The sequence below is a fragment of the Balaenoptera physalus genome (assembly GCF_965194825.1).
Source record: "Balaenoptera physalus genome assembly, chromosome: 3".
Lineage (NCBI taxonomy): Eukaryota > Metazoa > Chordata > Mammalia > Artiodactyla > Balaenopteridae > Balaenoptera > Balaenoptera physalus.
In genome coordinates, this window is record NC_138890.1 from 75,885,297 (window position 1) to 75,904,097 (window position 18,801).

Here is an 18,801-nt window from a genome sequence, read left to right on the forward strand (position 1 = left end):
AGGAGCAGCTGAAAAGCCTGTCTCCCCGCCTGGGCGGCGGTAACCGCCCGGCTATAAATTCTCAGCGACCGCCGCCGAGGTCGCGGCCCTCTGTCCCGCAGGCCGAGCCCGGTGGGGGCCGGCGCCCATCGATCGCCGCCCGGTGACGGCGACGCGGCCCCGGGAGTGCCGCCTGCTGGCAGCTCCGCGTGCTTCGTGGTGGGGGCACTGGACCTTGGGGTCGCCGAGGGCGCCGGCCGACGGGGCCGAGCGCAGGCGGAGCGCTGTGGCTGCGAGTCTCTCGCGCCACAGTTCCACGTCCCCCTCCAGCCCGCACTCCCTGCTTAGCCCTCCCCGCGCCAAGCCACTGGCTGGCTGGGATGGCGGTGGACCGTGCATGGGGTGGGCGCCAGGCCCCCCAGCACTTAATCTGTATGTTGAAGGCCTTGCCCCTTTCCTGCCAGCGGGAGGGGTCTTCTAGGCTCCCGGGAGCGGGTCTAGGAGCAGATCCAGAGGCGAGGCAGGCCCGCTAGGGGAACCGATTGTGGTCTCGCCCCCCGCGGGGCGGCCCAGCTCCCAGGAACCTTCTGGGAGCCTCTCTCTAGGCGAGTTTAAGGCTTCCCTACGAATTGCCTACGCGCTGGGCTTTCCCTGCTCTGCCTGGCTGCCGGCTTGGCCCTGGGATCAAGAGGGAGAGACAAAAGGGGGAGGGAAAGAAAGAGGGAGGAAATGTGGGTTTTATTTGTCTCCTGATGACTGTATTAATAAATTAAATGGCAGCGCCAGTGTGTGAGGGTGAGAGAATATTGCGCCGAGATAAACCTCGCCGGCCCCTGCCCCTGCGAGGCCGCCATATACATTGCGGAGATGATGAATAGGAGACGCGAGAGGAGATCGAAGCGGGTCTGCGCTGGCTCCACTCTCTCCGACAAAACTATAGGGCAATTAATTGTGGCTTGTCCCCTCATCCTTCATCTTCTGGTGGCACATATCGATGGAGATTACTGCTGATGAACCGTTTTATCACCTTAAATAAACAGTCGCCACCTCTTCTAACCTCAATCTAATATATGGCTCTATGTTCAGTTTCAGGGCGCTAGATAACGAATGATGTAAAATAGCTAAATTATGTGTGTTACGGGATGGGGCTGGGCGTGCACACAAAAAGAGAGCAAAGAGAAGAAGAAAAAGAGGACAACACAAAAGCCCACACAGTGAGGCCGAGCCTCCCTCCCACCGGGGACCAGGTCTGAAATCTCAGTCGCTTGCTGGCCATTGACAGCGGGGAGTAGCGCAGCGAGTGTGCCTTGGCGTCAGGAGAATCCCACTGGTGGGTTACTGGGCTCGGGAGCTTCCCAAACAGGACCTGCGTTTTCCAACTGGGTGGGAAGAGATTAGGGAGGGTCAGAAAACACTCGCCCTCCTTTTCTCTCTTCCCCTGACCTCTCAACCAAACAAACCCCAGATTTCCTTCTCTCCCCAGTATCTCTCCTCAAACCCTTGGAAAGGATGGCGCTACCAACAGGGGAGCCTCGGGCCCAACTCCAACACCTGCGCACACGCCGGTGCTGTTCCCTGCGCAGCAGGCCTCCCCGAAATACGGAGGAGATAGAGACCTGCAGCTGGGGAAGTTGCGGACTGCCCCGACTCAATTCTCCGCAGAGAGACCCAGGGCGGGATTAGTCCCCTGCTCTCTCCCAGGTACGAGGGAGGAATGTCTTAACCAAAAAAAAAAAAAAAGGTATGAAAAGCTAACTGGCTCGGCCGGCTGTCTCCGAACAAACACAAACGTCCGGCGCCCCTCTTGGCCGCTGCTCAATACCTTCCAAGAGTAGTGACAGGGTCTCAAACAACGCACCAACTCCCGGAAGCCGAGAAGAGGCCACCGCAACGGAGCCTGAAGGAATCAATGGCTTCAGGCAAACCGGCAGCAAATGAGGGCTGTAATACAGGAGGAAGAAAGGTCCCCATCCCCCATTTACATTACACAAGCTCCACCTGACTTTAGAGATAAAGGAAGAGGCAACTAAGCATTGAGAGCCTCAGTGGAAAGCGTACTTCAATCATAGAATAACTTCATACACAGAGTTAGTTAGATATATACTGGAAGAGCTCACCCGGGCCAGCTTGTATAGTTTCTGTTGGTTTTAAATCTTTTTATGTGTGAAAGAGAGCTACAACACCCTTCACTTATGGCATTTGCCATAGATGGCAATAAAGTTTCAAGGTGAAGGTGATACTGATTCACAGGTGTTACTGGGTTGCTGATCTCAGGCAAAAAGTTACTCTTCTAAAAGGAGAAGTATGGAGGCCCCTTTCTTTGCCTTGTAAGAAAAAGAGAATACGACTCAATACGTTTTTAAATACAAAGTAATAAAACGAAGCAATGCTGAGTGGTCACTTCACAGAATTCTTTTAGAGGGAAAGGGCAATAGACTAAAAGGAAAACTAGGAAGATCTGTGACTGATAAATTAATAGGTGCTTCCCTTCTGCCCGCCTCTTACCCCACCCCCGGCCCACATACAACCTGGGAATGGGGAGAAGCTGTTATTCACCATCTTTCAAGTGATATATCAACTTTCCCTGCCAAGGGAAAAAACAGTTTCGCACTGTTTGCATTTCTGAGTTGTTCTGATCCCCTAGTTAGATTAAACTCAATCGCTTCTCACTTCATCTTTGTAAAACACATCTCATGGTTTCAAATGAGTGCCTACTCTTGCCCAGAGAAGTTCCTGGAAGCATGGCAGACCTAGTCTCCCAGCATCACATGGAGAGCCACCTCAGCTTTCTATTTTCTTTCTCAGTTGCCCTTTAATTAGAGAGCAATGTGAAGTGTAACTCTAATGGGACAATCTGACTTCCCTTCTCTCCTGTCCTTGCCCCTGCACTTTGCACACTGAAGCAGTCCAGTCGACTCAAAAGGAGATAGCAGAAGGTTAACACAATAGGAAGAATTTGAATAAATCATAATTCATTTCCTCCAGCCACGGAAAAAGGGTACCTAGACAATAAACTAGTTCAATAGCCAAATATTAATTAGGAATCGGTCCCAATTCTTTCTCTGATTAGTCTAGGTTTTTCTCTGGTGAAAATGTATTGAACCTCAAGATTGCACTGTAAACAACACATTTAGCTCAGCACACAGCCAGGGCTTTGGGGTGCACTGCTGGTGTCTTTTCCAGCACTAATTTAATTCAGAAGAAAGACTGCAAGTCTGCTGAAGCACTCTCAGTCCACAGTGACTATATTTCACTTAGGGGTAAGAAATACCTTTTATGAAAGCATATCTTATTTTTTTAGTTTACATTTTTTAAAGAACTGCTTTGAAAACAACACAATCAAGAAATTCAGTAGGAGATAAGTATTTTTTGAAATCCATTAAGACAACATAGTTTTATAAAATTTTCTGGAACTCTGAAATATAGGAATTTTCTTAACTGCAGAGTAAATCTGAGTTGAAACCCTCATTTTAAACCAAATACTTTACCCTCAGACTCTAGAAAGGAAAAAAGTAAATACAACTACTCTTTTTATTAATAATAATTATCTCCATTAGAACAATTATCTCCAACCATTATGAAAAGATTAATACACCTCAATCACTAGGGTCATGCTCAGTGTTTTTAATCAAAGTAATAAATTTGGGAGTCCTTTAAATAACTACAACCTGTAGTTATTTTGCTTTTACAACGAATTAAGAAGCTCACGGATTAGTAGACATTCTGCAAGAAGGGACTTGTTCAAAATAGAATGATCATATACATTTACAATTAACTTTCCTCATACAGAAGCTAGATGAAGGAATGAGACGAAGAAAGAAGCGGAGCGCTGTTTCAAATCCCGTATTGCTTTCAACCTAACTCTTGACCTGCTTTAATGTTCTCTCCTGGGGTCTCTGGAAGTATACTTAGCATTTATTTCAACACATTAAGTGTAAACATAGCATAACTTCTGAAATTACCAAAAAGAATTGGATATAAAAAATAAATAACACATCCTTGATCTTCATTTAGAGTTTTGGTTCAAAACCTGAAAATGGAACTACACTTGGGATCAAGAGTTTGAAATTGTGAATACAGGAACGGAAGCTAGAAGAAAACTGATGTTAATTTAGGCATTTTGTCATTTATTTCGGGAAAAGAAGAGCAAGCTTCTTATACTAAATTACTGTTACCCTCATTAAAAACAATACGTAAGCCGACATGCGTGGCTACGGACTGTAAACGTTTGCAGGGTCAAGGGTGCACGGAGAATGCGGGATCCGCAGGGAACGACCCTGCCCTGAAGTCGGAAATGTTTTCTCACTAAGCAACTGGCATTCTTTTTCTTTTCCTTCTTCTCTAAAATAAATAGTAAACCTAAGAATAATGCCTGCCTGCAGGGAGAGACTGACCCAGTGTCATCCAAAACTCCTACTCCAGCGAGGCCGGACCAGCCTGCAGCTCCCGGCCGGTCCCCCGACAACCCCGCGGTCCGAAAATGAGCTGACGCAGTTAACCCCAGAAGTAAGATAGCGAGAAGGAGAAATCAGCTCTGGAATCCACGCTCCCCAGGACCGCTAACAGTCCCTGCCCTGTCCCCTCTAAGGCCAGGCCGGGCCGGTCCCCGGACACTCCCATCGCGCGCCGCAAGTACCCGCCCCGCGCGAGGCGCAGTATGCCGCGGGAGGGCTGTGAGCTGTACTCCCCGGTCCGCGAGCAACTCGGGTCTTAAAGATTCGGGGCTGGGAAGCAGGGAATGAGCGGAGGGGGAAGAGGTAACCCAGAGGTGTCACCCGGCGGTCCCAACCGTTCTCCTTCCTTCTCTAACCCAGAAAACTTTGGCTACAGTGGTCTGAGAGGTGCGGGCCCGCGGCCTGGAAAGCCCACAAGCCGGTGTCCCCCTCATCCGACCTGCCTCCCGGACCGGCGCCCGCGCTCGACGGAGCCAGCGCCCCGAAAGAGAGGACGCGGGCTGCTGCTACGTACGGTTGTTGGGGTCGCTGGTGTGCTGGTTGAGCGGGATGATCTCCATGCGCTGCTGGCCGTACAGGTAATAGTCCAGCTCCTCCGCGCTGCAGCGGAAGCGCGGGGCGCCCCGGACATCCCCGACGCCGCCGCCGCCGCCGCCTCCTCCGCCTCCGCACTTGGAGGGCCCCGGGCCCGAGGCGGCGCCGAGGCACAGGTCCTTGGGGGGCAGCGGCTCCGAGGCGACGGCGGCGGCGGCCAGAGGCGCGAACACTGGCAGCTGCGCCACGGGCAGGGTCGAGAGACCGGCCAGCGCGGCGGCGGCGGCCGCCGCGGCGGCAGCGGCGCAGGAGGAAGCAGAGGAGGCCGAGGTGGAGGAGGAAGCCGGAGTGGAGGAGGCGGAGGAGAGCGAGGCGGGCCGCGGGCGCAGGCTGTCCGGCTGGGGCTCAGTGCGCTCCGGGGGGGGCGGCGGCTGGAGGGGCTGCGGTGCGCCCAGGGGACCCGCGGCACCGCCGCCCTTGAGCGGGCCGCCGCCGCCGTGCGGGAAGAGTTGCTGCCAGTGCTGCAGATAAGCTGGGTCCACTTTGAGGAATGCCGAGCCGCCGGGGTCTCCGGGCTTCAGCATGTCCGACGCTTCAAGCTGGGGGCAGAGGGCAAAGAGGAGGGTGCGCGTGAGCCGGACTCAGGGCCTGGTGCAAGAGGGGCGGGGAGGACCGCCGCCAAGACCCTGGAGCGAGAGTTTGAGTCCTTGGCTCCGCCGGCGGCAACCCGGTTCGGAGGCTTCCTCCTCCCAATTCGGCTGGGGCGCAAAGTTTACTCTGAAGCCGCAGCGCCGCGCGGGGGGAGCTGTGTGCACCCTGCCTTGCCTCCCATCCCGAGGCGCCCAGCGCCCAGCCGGCACTGTTGAAGCCCGGAGAGAGGGCGCTTCCCAGCAGAACTCGGCGGCAGGACGCAGCCCCCACCCTCTGCCCCCGCCCGGAGCCGACCCAAACTGGAGTGGCGCAGCGCCTGAGCCGCGCTGGCCTCCGGCGCCAGGAGGCGGGACAGTCTCGACCCCCGCCCCCAGCGCAGGACCTCCAGCCTCCTATTCCCAGGGTCCAAGACCCTCAGCCACAGCCAAGCCACGCTTACCTGAAAACTCGGAGCCGCCGGCGGGTGCGTGCGTGCGTGTCTCGGTGAGCGTGCGGGAGAGTGTGCGCCCCGGGTACGCTACATGCCCCTGGGCAGCGCGGGATCAAAGCCCTAGAGATCCGCCCGCCCGGGACCCTCCGGGGCCGCAAGCCAGGGATGTGGAGGCCTGCGGTGGGCGTGAGAACAGTTACGCTGAACGCGGGAGTGCGGGCGGACCCGGGCGCCGGAGCCGCGGCGGGCTGCTGCGCTCGGCCGCTGCCGCGTCCCGGCTCCTCCGCTCCACGCTCTGGCAGGCTCCCCGCTGGACACGTGGGTTTTACGACAGCACAAAATACAAGAGTGTGTGTGTGTGTGTGTTTGTGTGTGTGTGTGAGAGAGAGAGAGAGAGAGAGAGGGAGAGAGAGAGAGAGAGAGAGAGCGCGCGATGGGGGTGGGGGTGGGGGGAGGCGGGAGGCAGGCCAGAAGAACGGAGGGGAGGGGAGAGGGGAGAAGGAAGTTCTAACTCGGCTGTATCCACACACAGCTCGTGCGCCTCTCCTGCACAAAAACCTCCTCCGCCCTCCCACCCCCCACTTTTTTGTTGGCGTGACGTCTCCCGTTCGCCTGTTGTCTCTTTCTGCCCATGATATGTCTTTTCTAGGTGCCGGCTCACCGCCCTGGTCCTGAAAGCAGTGGAAACGCGGAAACCGGAAAGCATCTCGGCACGCGCTCGGGTGTCCGCATCCGGGCGGGCGCGCGCGGCCAGGCGAGAGGACCGAGTCCCCGCAGCGGGTTTGCGCTTTTCCCGGGCTCCGTTTTTCCAGGAGTACTGCTGGGTGCCAGAGTCGACTAGCCCTCCACGCAATCTCTCACATAAATCCTGGCGGAGGTGGGGGTGAAGGGGGAGTCGGGGCGGGGCGGGGCACGCTCTGGAATGAAACCCTCAGTCGGCGGCGGAGGAGGCAGGCTTTGCGAGCTGGGAGGCGTGAGACCGAGGGTCTCTAAAGGGCGCTGGTCCTGGCGGGACTCAGGCCTGGCCTCGGGGCTGGAAGGCGGCTGCAATGGAGTCTCACACCGCCCAGCGCTGAGCTCACCCACTCTCGAGTTGTCTTCCTGGGGGGCTGGCTCCTTCTCCCTTTTGACATACAAGGCAAATATCCAGAGCTACGTCTGGTGGTACAACTGCTCCCGGACACAGACGAGGCTTATTTGCCTTTGGCTGCCCGGGGCTGCCCCGAAGGGTCATGTATAGGTCTCTCTCCCCAAAACTTGGCGTCCGAGGTGCAGGGTGCGAGCGCAGCCCCACACCCACCTTACCTACTCCTGGCGCCTTGGACCGTGGCAGCCCTTCCAGGCGTGGTCTCACATCAAGGAATTAGACACCCGCCCCCAGTTCTTCAAGGCGTTCACAAGTCGGTGGGCGGAGGGCACCGACCCGCTGTGTGAAATTGACCGGCTCGGGCGCTTTCCCAACGCCTGAGTTCTGTCCACACCTCAAAGAGAAGAAATAACATTTGTCTTTCCCCAAATAAACCAATTCATTTAGCACCTACCACTCCGAACAATTAATAGCCATTCTTTCCTGATTTCTGCTTGTTTCTTTTTGTCTTCCCACCACTCATTTCGTCTGAGCCTGGGAAACGCACTGTTTAGACTTTGTCCGGGTCTCACTCAGGATGATTCGCGGTGCTGGTTGGAACAGAGTTGGACCGAAAATATTTTGACTGGCGTCGCTGTGACAAGGTCATCAGTCATCCCTGGATAGATTGATAGTACCCAAGTTTAAGGCAAACACCGCGAGGGAAAACCCACGGTGCTTTGGACCCCGAGGCTAACTACGCAGTCTCCTCGGGCTTTGAACAACTCCATGGGAGGACAGGGTGAAGTTCTAGGCCCCTTTCAGTTAAGCTGCTCGCGGAACTGCCGAAGAGTAGCTGTCGGGCCACAGTAGAAGAGGCATACTCTCTTTCTCACACTCTTTCTCTGTTCTCCCGGAAAGACAGCACCGAGGCTCGGAGACCGGACACTGCGGCAGCGGCCCCACCGCCTTCTTGTTTTTGCGCAAACCTGCTGCTTGCAAGTGCTCGGTCCCCAGAACTGGCCGTCCCGAAGAACTCCTCCCTGAACTGCCCCCCAAACACACTTGAAAATCTCGGGATTTTGAGATGCTAGCTGCAGCAACTGCTCCCGAGGCCTCTTGCCGCCCACACTCTGGGAAGCCCGGGAGTTCCCTTCCTAATAAAACTAGCTGACCGTTTGTGAGAGCTTTCGACAGGCCAGGTGCGGGTAAAAGCTTCAAGTCCGCCCAGCAACCATGCGGAGAAAGCATTATCATTAAACCCCATATTACAGATGGGGACACTGAGGCTCAGGTTAGGTAGGTTGCCTGAGGTCACGCCATTAATGAGTGATGGAGGCAGATTCAAACCCGGGTCAGTGAGGCACGAAGTGCATTTTCCTGCCCACCCCAGTCCGGAAGGACTGACGCCAGAGGGGTATAGGGACACCATGGGGGAGGGGGGTTGGCTCGCTTTGCCAAGGGGAGAAGCAGAACTGTAGCGGAGCCCACCTCTCCCTCTATGCCCTTGTGCGGTATCCCTGACCCGCCAGGTTCGAGGACCACCGTCCGCCCCCATCGGCCCCAGGGTACGCGGGTCTGGAGGAGACGGGACCCCCAGTGCCCAAAGGCCTTAGGGGACTCGCATACAGGAGGTGGGTTAACGTTAGAGGGGGCGCTCAGAGGGCCCGGGAGTCCAGGAGCGCAAGAAAAGCTCTCAAGGGGAGTGTCGCGGGGGTCCGAGCATCCCCAGAGCCTACCCTGCAGGCTCACAAGGCGGGGCGGGGCCTTTGCTCCGACCGCGATCTGCAGGAGGCCGGCGGGGCTTGGTTGGGGCAGAGGTCCGCGCAGTCCACCCCGGGGCGCATCACCGCTGCCTAGGCGGGACAGCCGGCGCCCCGGGCCGCTTTCCGCTTACGCAGCTGATCCCGGACGGCTTGGTCACAACCACACTGCCATGCCTCGGAAATTCTCAAAGTGAGCCCGCCGACGTGCGCTTCCTCAAATCTGTGCCCCTCCTCTTCATTATTTAGAAGACCAATGAAACAAATCACTTCGACCACTTAGGAAGCGATCCAATCTTTCTAAAAATCCATCGCTCCCAAATCGATGGGTGAATATTTGCTGGGAATTTGTTCCAGAGGAATAAATAAGGAGCGAGAGTGTATTAAATGCAAACGGGGGGACACGGTGGTGTTTTTCTTCATTGATTAATGACCTCTAAAATAAAACATGTGCGAAGAGGAGCCAGGATCGATAAATTAACTACCCAAATTCATCATTTTCTCGAGCAATTTTTTTTTCCAGAAAATTATCCTTAGGAAGCACTGTACCCTTAGCTCGGAGGGGAAGTGGTGGGTGGGAGTGGGGGGCAGGGCAGAGAGGGAGAGGCCAGAAGGGGCAGGAAAGAAAGAAGAGGCTTCTGTCTGGGAGACTCTCTGATTTCGTTTGACATACATTTTTAAAGTTTACCTTTCATATTAATTATTTTTTCCTGATGGAGGAGGGGAACAAATGGCCGGTTGCCTTTGACAGGACTCCAATAAAGAATTCAGCAGCTCTCCTCTCTGCCCTCGGCGCTCCCTCTTCTAGGTTTAAGGTCATGGGTGGCTGAGTTAATAATTCATTAATATAGACGTTTATTCAGAAGCATTCTCTGAGATCCACTCTCCTGATCTCCTCCCAGAGATTTATTTTCCTGGGAAACGGATGGGATGGGACGGGGTGGGGGGGACTGCAGGTGAAAGAAGGGGAGGAGAAAAAGGAAAATGAAAAGCGAGGTTGGACACAGGAAGAATCTTTGTTTAGCCAGATTAGTGGACAGATCCCTCTAGCCTGCCGTTAAAAATGTGGCTGAAAACGTGGCATCCAAACAGTACAGGGTACTCCTTTCCCTATTTCCACATCTGTTCATTCACACTTGTTCTGACAGCTCCACCCCTCCATTCTTTAGGATCAGGGAGAGCCACCTAACTGAGAACTTTGGAATGCAGGCAAAAGGGGGAAACCCCTGAAAAAAGATTACCCTACTCCCCATCCCTATGACGTTCCCAACGGAGGAGCTTTGCCACTTGCCCAGACCTGGGATCTCAAGGAGGCTGCCCTCCTAAGGGGACAAGCAGCTTCTGGTGGCCACTCTGTCTCTTCAGAAAGGGGCTGTAGGGGCTTTAAAGCAGAACAAAACCAAACCAAATGTCCAGATCCCCATGAAGCTTACACTGTGGGGCGTAGAGACAGAGAGTAAACAATAAACAAGTAATTGTCAGGTGGTAGTAAGTGCTATGGAGAGCAGAGGGGAAAGATGAGAGCAGCAGTTGGAGTGTGTTACTATTGTAAATATAGTGGCCAGAGAAGGCTTCTCTCATAAGGTGAAATTTGGGTAGAGACTTAAAGCAAAAGAATGCCAGTTTTGTGCCTGGAGTGGAGACAGTCCCTGCCCTAACCTGTGGCTCAGGGGCAAACACAGTGAAAGGGGCTTCCCCTGAAGAACCCCCAAGACACTGGGGAAGGCTCCTGCATCCTCAGTCTCTGGCCACCCTTGGCTCCTGCTCCTGCCTGTTCCCACGTGGTTCCCACAAGATGCTGTGAGCTACTCGATATCCTTTCAAATACATCTGTTCGCTGTTTACATCAGCTGAAGTCACCTGTGCTGCTGGTGACTTAAACTTTACGCAGTGATCTGTTCCCAGACTGTCTGAGCCTCAGTTTCTTGCATGGCCAAACAAAAGGATGGGACTAATGTAGCTTTCTACTCTAAGCTCTTTCTCAAGCAACTACCAAATTCTGCCCTCCCTCTCCACCACCCGTTTTCTACCCCACCTCCCAGATGCCATGAGTCTAAGGCGAGTGGTATGTAAAATGTATTTGAGAAACTGAAAACAAGAAAACCCACACCATTTACTTGAATCACTGCCATCTTCCCATTGATCCCTTTGCATCTTCACTCGTTTGTCCTTACTCCGTTTTAGAAAACAGTGCCAGCTACCTTCGGAAAGCAAGAGTGTGAGAAATAAGAAACAGGCAGGGAAGCCACTTTAGAGCTTAGCAGGGAGAAGTCAGCCCTTCCTCTGATGATGCTTCCTGAGCCTCGCTGTGCTTCTGAGGCCTTGGCAGTTTTGTACGTGTAGTCTCCTCAGCTTTCCTCCTGTCACAACAGTACTGGAAAGGCAAGCTCCTCACTTTGCCAAGTCGAAGATGGCCTCTGGGGCCGAGAGACCAAGCTCAGCCTATTTCTGACCACAGTCTCTCAAGCTCCACCAAGATCACCGCAGACAGCACCTGTTCACTGCACTTGAAATGCAGCCCAACCCTCCAGCTCCTCTCACCCTGGTCACCGGACAGCTGTCACTCAAACAATGCTTCTCAGCCACCCCAGGCCTGATTTGGATTTGACCTACTGACCTCAAGGTGAAAGGCTCAACAGTCCATTACAAATCCCCGGGGCCAGTTCATTCTCCCAGAAAAGCCTCTAAATATATCCTTTCTTTTTGCAGGGAAATCAGCTATTATTATTTTAAAAGGCCCCATGCATTTGAAACATGCTGGGGCAGTTCAATCCCATAAAGATTTAATGAATAGCCATTGAGTGAAAAACAACTGCTCTTTTTTCTTTAAGTCTTAATAAGTAAAGGAAAAGAGTAATAATTAGACAAGGGGAACTGGCCCTTCAGAAACTCATATGTTCCCTTCGTTATCTCCATCACATCCACCCTTCCCCCCAAAATTCACTCTTCCATTTTTCCAAGAATCTGTAAGAATAGACAAGCCCAATCGAAGTTACCTACCTACAAATTAACAGCTATACATAATATCTAATGAGCACCTACTGTGTGCCAGTGACTCTTGGTAGGGATCTTTGGGACAATCTCCTTTGAAACTCTTCTAGCAAATGCCACCTGGTTCTAACACCGTCTTCCTTTGGTCACCAGTTTGTCGCCTAACTTAGGCCTTAGTAGGCCTTAAGTTATAATCAGGATGAGGCAAGCATATTGCAGTGCATCTGTTTGAAATTAGGAACATATGCTATAGTTGATTCACATTCTGAGGGTTGGCGGGTCCTAGTGCATGTTGAGTTCCCCTGAGTGCTCCAAGTCTCTAAGAGCCAGGATGGCCTACAGGTAGCCTAATAAGTGAGGGAGCCCTGAGGCCTTCCCCGCAAGGCAGCCTGAGGAAACAAGACCCATACTCCCACAGAGGCTCTTACTGGGAACCCTGGAAGCCCGTCTGCCCCTCCAGCCTACACTCTCCTGCCTGGATTGGTGCCTGCCCTTTCCCTCCTCTGAGTTAGTGTGTCAGAGGATGACACGAAGTCTTGTTTTTATTGTATTATTTCTGGTGAGTCTATGTTCTCTGTGTAAGAGCCTCTCAGTTAAAACAACAAGAACAAGAACAACAACCAACTATTTTCAGTTTCCTTTTTGGAACCGGAAAACTTGTCTTTAAATCAAAATAAATAAAGACACTATGGAGGATACTGTGGGGAAAACCAAAAGAGTGTAAATTGTAGTGCCCCTGTCCTCAATAATCTTATACTGGGGAAATCTTTCAGAGACTCAGCTTCCCCTCTCTAGTTCCTAGGACCTGGGCCCAGTGAGTGGCATAATATTTCAGAAGAGGAAGCCATCACTTTAGGTGAGGAGATGATCAAGCAGAGCTTCACAAATGAGATGGGCCATAAAATTTTTCTGCATTCAGGCAGGTAGAGAGGAACTGAGAAAAGGCATTCTAGTACAGGGGAGCTGCCTGAGCAAATAAACTGTCTGTACAGATAAACTGGGAGGCCAGGTGACTTTTTCCTCCATTCATGAGAATAATGATTGGCTGGCTGGCTGCCCCGTCTCCAAGGGCCAGAACTCCATTTCCTTGGGGGATCCTGCAGTCATATTCCATAGATTCAGAAAGATGTTTTTATGAGAAGTGTCCTGACCCAATATGTTCAAGTTCAAGTCTGAAATCAACTCACAATTAAGATAACTGAAAAACAGTTGAGGGGTCCAAGATAAAGCCATCAACACAGCAGAAATTACACTGGACCATGATTTGGTAAGCTTGACAATGCCATTTCCTGACTCTGGATGATACAAGCTATGATTCTCTGAACTGCTCTTTTTAAACTGTAAAGAACTATGCAAAAATACATATATAATATACATTTATCATATATATATATATATATATATATATATATATATATATAAGAGAGTGATCTAGATCCTTCTGAAGTAAAAACTGTATAGGAAAGTGTTTTAGAATAAGCAGATTTGTTTTCCAAGGATCCTTACTATGGTTAATCCCTCTTTAAAAGCAAAAAAAGGAATTACAGAAAAACAACAAGATTCTTGAGTCTCAAAGAAAAAAAATCTTTTTTTTTTTCATTGACAAGACTGCTGGATTCTTAGATAGAACTTTTTAAAAAAGGCTATAGGGCTTCCCTGGTGGTGCAATGGTTAAGAATCCACCTGCCAGTGCAGGGGACACGGGTTCTAGCCCTGGTCCGGGAAGATCCCACATGCCGTGGAGCAACTAAGCCCGTGCACCACAACTACTGAGCCTGCGCTCTAGAGCTCGCAAGCTACAACTACTGAGCCCACATGCCACAACTACTGAAGCCTGCCTGCCTAGAGGCCGTGCTCTGCAACAAGAGAAGCCACCACGATAAGAAGTCCATGCACTGCAACGAAGAGTAGTCCCAACTCGCCACAACTAGAGAAAGCCCACACGTGGCAACGAAGACCCAACGCAGCTAAAAATAAATAAATAAATTTATTTTTTAAAAAAAAGCTATACATTCTTAGTTCATTTTTATAATACAGCAATTGACAAGTGACACTGAAATCTTGATCGGAAAATTAACATTCTAAAAATTCAGTAATTAATACTTCGGCTTTTTAAAATACTGTTAAGTTTGACCGTGTTTCAGACATTTCCTTCTTGTCTGTCTACATTGGTAAGCATTTTTAATTGAAACGTATGTTTAGGCAGACAAGTATTGTATTTGGCAGCAACCTAATAGTTTAAGTATAGATTAAAACTTAATAGTACTTAATAGTTTAAGTACCATTAATACTTAATACTTTAAGTATAGATTTCAAAATCAAATGTTTGCTCTGTATGTAGATGTTTTCAAACAGCAGCATTTCTCACAATTGTTTCCTTAAAATAAATGTTTGTCTTGGAGCCAGCCAAACATTCCAGAAAACTTCTTGCATACATCCATCACTACTATTCTGTCACCTTCAAGATTTTCTATTGGTCACATTCCCTTACAGATTTCCATGGGTTGCTTTACAAGGCTATCCCCCAAAATGCTTTGTAAGAAAAGGTCAAGCATTTTCAAAATGATTTGTTCTTGGTAGAAATGGATCAGAAGCACGTGCACATTTGGCAATGTTTCATTTCATCTGCGTAGATGCCATTTTATTTGTGATTTGATTATTGGTACCATCTGTCTTCTCATTTCCAGATACAGAGTTGTGAAAGTGGGCAACCCAGGCCCCTCCACTCCCTTCTCCCTGATAAAAAGGAGAGAGGATCAAGTTGGTGTGAGTCTCTGAGTGACTGTATATGTGAATACGAAGAAAGAGAACCACTGTGATTTCTCCCAAGTCTGAGAGGGATGTTAAGAAGAATCAGGGCTGACATATCTGGCTATATTACTGAGGACTCTTTCAACTTCAGGTGACAGAAATTAAATTAAACTGATAGCAGCTTTATAAAGGAACGATTCGATGACTTATGAAAAACCAGGTTACGTGATTTCGGCTATAAATGGATTCAGAGGTTCAAACAACCGCATGAAGTCTCAGTCTTTCTCTTCATTTCTTGGTCTGCCTTCCTCTGTTCTAACTTGAATCTCAGGCAGCCATGTGGTTACCCCCAGAAGCTCCAAACTTACCTTATTCTTCTAAACAGCAATCCAAGGGAAAAGATCACTTATTTCCCAATTGTTTCAACAAAAATTCTGGAGTTGAGTCTTAACAGGCTAATTTGAGTCGCCCAACTACCCCTGAACTAATCATTGTAACCAAAGAAGTGCAGTATATTGACTGCCCAGGCCTGGACATTAGCCCTGACCAAACCACATAGACTGAAGTTGGGCAGGAATAGCTTTCTGAAGGAAAACCAGGGTGCTACTCCTAGAAAAGGGGGAGTGAATGCTGACAAGTCAATAGCAGATGTCCTCTCCACTAGGAAGGTTCTGCCTGCTAATACTTTCAGGTCCCTTTTGGTAAGGAGTATTACCATTGACAAGCCCTAGGCTGTTCATAGCAAATCTCTATTCATTCACTGGACAATGGGCAGCAGTCCTTAGCCTTCCCTACCAAAGCCACCATGATTGTCTCCTAGGAGCAGAGCCTTAACTAACAATTTTGGCTCCAAGAGCAAGTCATTCTGTGACACACAACAGTTGCCTGACTCAGCTCCCATTCGCAACTCTCTTCTCCCTACTCACTTTCTAGGATTGATTTAGAAGTAGCCAATGAAATATAAGTAGAAGTCCTTGAGTGAAACTTCTAAGGAATCTTTTAAGAAGATATAGCCTCAGCTGCCATGCCCTTTAGATTTTTGACTTTTGTCTTTTGCCTCTTCCTATTTCTTCCATCCTGGAACACAAACACAATGAGTGGAGGTAAAAATTATCTTACAATGCTCAGGAAGAAAGCTACAGGCTAAAGACAGAAGAGCCAGAATATAGAAGGAGCCCTTGTGGAATCACTGAGCTACAATCCTAGCCTGGGACTATCTATTCCTAAACTTCTCTTTGAGCAAGACGAAAAACACTTTACACGCAGCCAAATGCAAAAATCAATACACAAACCTCCAAATCATCCATGTAATTCATGATGTGGTTTACCAAAAGGTTTTATTAATAAGGACAACACCTGGTGGCTCCCTATTTTTATTCATTATTCTTGCTAACTAGGTGCTAAGCTCATAGTTTCTATGCTTTAGAAAGATGTATCCTGTCAACATAGGCAGTAGAGTTAGACAGACAGTATAGTTAGTGGATATAACACTAAACCAGAGCATTTAAATTCAAACCTAGTTCCATACTTAAATTAGCAGCTGTGTGACCTTAGATAAGTTACTTAACTTTTTTATGCACCCCACAGACCTCATCTATAAATCCCTAGTGTTATTCTGAGCATTCAATGTGCTAGTCCTTGAAAAAATAGTTAGAGCATAGCACTCTCTATATGTTATATCTTATAATGTACATTGTCTTTTTAAAATTTTTTTAAGATTTATGTCCACTACATTTTGGTATCATGGAGGTAACTCCAGCTAACATGTATGGCTTGGCAATGGACACACAGCATGTAGACAGAGATGGTTAATTGTTCAGTTCCTTGTCTTCTTGTCTTCCCACTTCCATAGTTTGGAGACGGTTGGCTCCAAGGACAGTTGGCAGTTCCAAAATCATGCCACCAGTTTGCTTATTCAACTCCTGCTAAAAACCAAGGCTAATTATATTTTTACCTCTAAATGTTTTTGAATCACAGCCCTATCTACAGAAACTGTGTGTCAGGACAGTGTGCCATCTTTACCATATACCACATCCTTTCTCCTGCAACTTGATTCCAGTCACTTTCAAGATATTTATTCTGATGTTTGGGCTGATCTCTTAAATGTACATATACTTCCTTTGGCTGCATATATTCTCTCTTTGACTGTAAGAAAAAGCTGGATATGAAATCAATAATTATGATTGAGAACATACATATTTCACACAAAAAGAAATGCCTCAGGAGAAATATATGCCATTTAGAGTCCATAAGAAGTAGGCTAAGTAACTGGTCACTTTCTTGATCATTAGGACACTCATCTTGGAGTTAACTGGTTAACTTACCACCTCAGACCCACAACCCAAGTACATGCTGTTTGCCAGGAAAAGAACTGGGTTTCAAGATAAAGATAAATACTTTCAGCTAAAATTTATTGAGCATAGACTGTGTGCCCATTCGTGGACTAAGTGTTTTTCATGTATTATTTCATGTAATGTTCACTTTGATATGAGTTACTTTTTAAAAAATAGATCTTTATTGGAGTATAATTGCTTCACAATACTGTGTTAGTTTCTGTTGTACACCAAAGTGAATCAGCCATATGCATACACATGTCCCCATATCCCCTCCCTCTTGAGCCTCCCTCCCATCCTCCCTATCGCACCCCTCTAGGTCATTGCAAAGCACCAAGCTGATCTCCCTGTGCTATGCTGCTGCTTCCCACTAGCTATTTTACATTCTGTAGTGTATATATGTTGATGCTACTCTCACTTCTACCCAGCTTCCCCCTCCCACCCCGTGTCAAGTCCATTCTCTATGTCTACATCTTTATTCCTGCCCTGCAACTAGGTTCATCAGTACCTTTTTTTTTTTTTAGATTCCATATATATGTGTTAGAATACAGTATTTGTTTTTCTCTTTCTGACTTACTTCACTCTGTAAGACAGCCAGACTCTAGGTCAATCCACCTCACTACAAATAATTCAATTTCATTTCTTTTTATGGCGCAGTAATATTCCATTGTATATATGTGCCACAACTTCTTTATCCATTCATCTGTCGATGGACATCTAGGTTGGTACCATGTCCTGGCTATTGTAAATAGTGCTGCAATGAACACTGTGGTACATGTCTCTTTTTGAATTATGGTTTTCTCAGGGTATGTGCCCAGTAGTGGGATTGCTGGGTCATATGGTAGTTCTATTTTTAGTCTTTTAAGGAACCTCCATACTGTTTTCCATAGTGGTTGTATCAATTTACATTCCCACCAACAGTGCAGGAGGGTTCCCTTTTCACCACAACCTGTTCAGCATTTATTGTTTCTAGATTTCTTGATAATAGCCATTCTGACCAGTGTGAGGCAATACCTCATTGTAGTTTTGATTTGCATTTGTCTAATAATTAGTGATGTTGAGCATATTTTCATGTGCCTCTTGGCCATCTGTATGTCTTCCTTGGTGAAATGCCTATTTAGGTCTTCCTCCCATTTTTAAATTGGATTGTTTGTTTTTTTGATATTGAGCTCCATGAGCTGTTTGTATATTTTGGAGATTAATCCTTTGTCTGTTGTTTCATTTGCAAACATTTTCTCCCATTCTGAGGGTTGTCTTTTTGTCTTGTTTATGGTTTCCTTTGCTGTGCAAAAGCTTTTAAGTTTAAGTTCCATTTGTTTATTTTTGTTTTTATTTCTGTTACTCTAGGAGGTGGGTCAAAAAAGATCTTGCTGTGGTTTATGTCAAAGAGTGTTTTTCCTGTTTTCCTCTAAGAGTTTTATAGTGTCTGGCCTTACATTTAGGTCTTTTTGAGTTTTGACTTTATTTTTGTGTGTGGTGTTAGGGAGTGTTCTAATTTCATTCTTTTACATGTAGCTGTCCAGTTTTCCCAGCACCACTTATTGAAGAGGCTGTCCTTTCTCCAATGTATGTTCTTGCCTCCCTTGTCATAAATTAGGTGACCATATGTGCGTGGGTTTATCGCTGGGCATTCTATCCTGTACCATTGATCTATATTTCTGTTTTTGTGCCAATACCATACTGTCTTGATTACTGTAGCTTTGTGGTATAGTTTGAAGTCAGGAAGCCTGATTCCTCCAACTCCGTTTTTCTTTCTCAAGATTACTTTGGCTATTCGGGGTCTTTTATGTTTCCATACAAATTGTAAAATTTTTTGTTCTAATTCTGTAAAGAATGCCATTGGTAGTTT

The 18,801-nt window shown here is 48.6% G+C and overlaps 1 protein-coding gene across 2 annotated transcripts in view; it reads right to left on the reverse strand.

Annotated features, from left to right (window-relative positions):
* PRDM6 (PR/SET domain 6) overlaps window positions 1–6,443 on the reverse strand; it is a 100,824-nt gene extending 94,381 nt beyond the window's left edge. Inside the window, exons 1-2 of one of the 2 annotated variants that reach the window (XM_082457869.1) lie at window positions 6,058–6,443; window positions 4,948–5,566 (exon numbers count right to left, since the gene is read on the reverse strand). In XM_082457869.1, coding sequence (XP_082313995.1) covers window positions 4,948–5,551 — 604 coding nt within the window. In that variant the 5' untranslated portion in view covers window positions 5,552–5,566; window positions 6,058–6,443. Of the gene's footprint in view, window positions 1–4,947; window positions 5,664–6,057 lie in introns of those variants that run through there. The other variant, XM_082457870.1, reaches the window with a different exon arrangement.
* Between the last annotated feature and the right edge of the window lie 12,358 nt (window positions 6,444–18,801).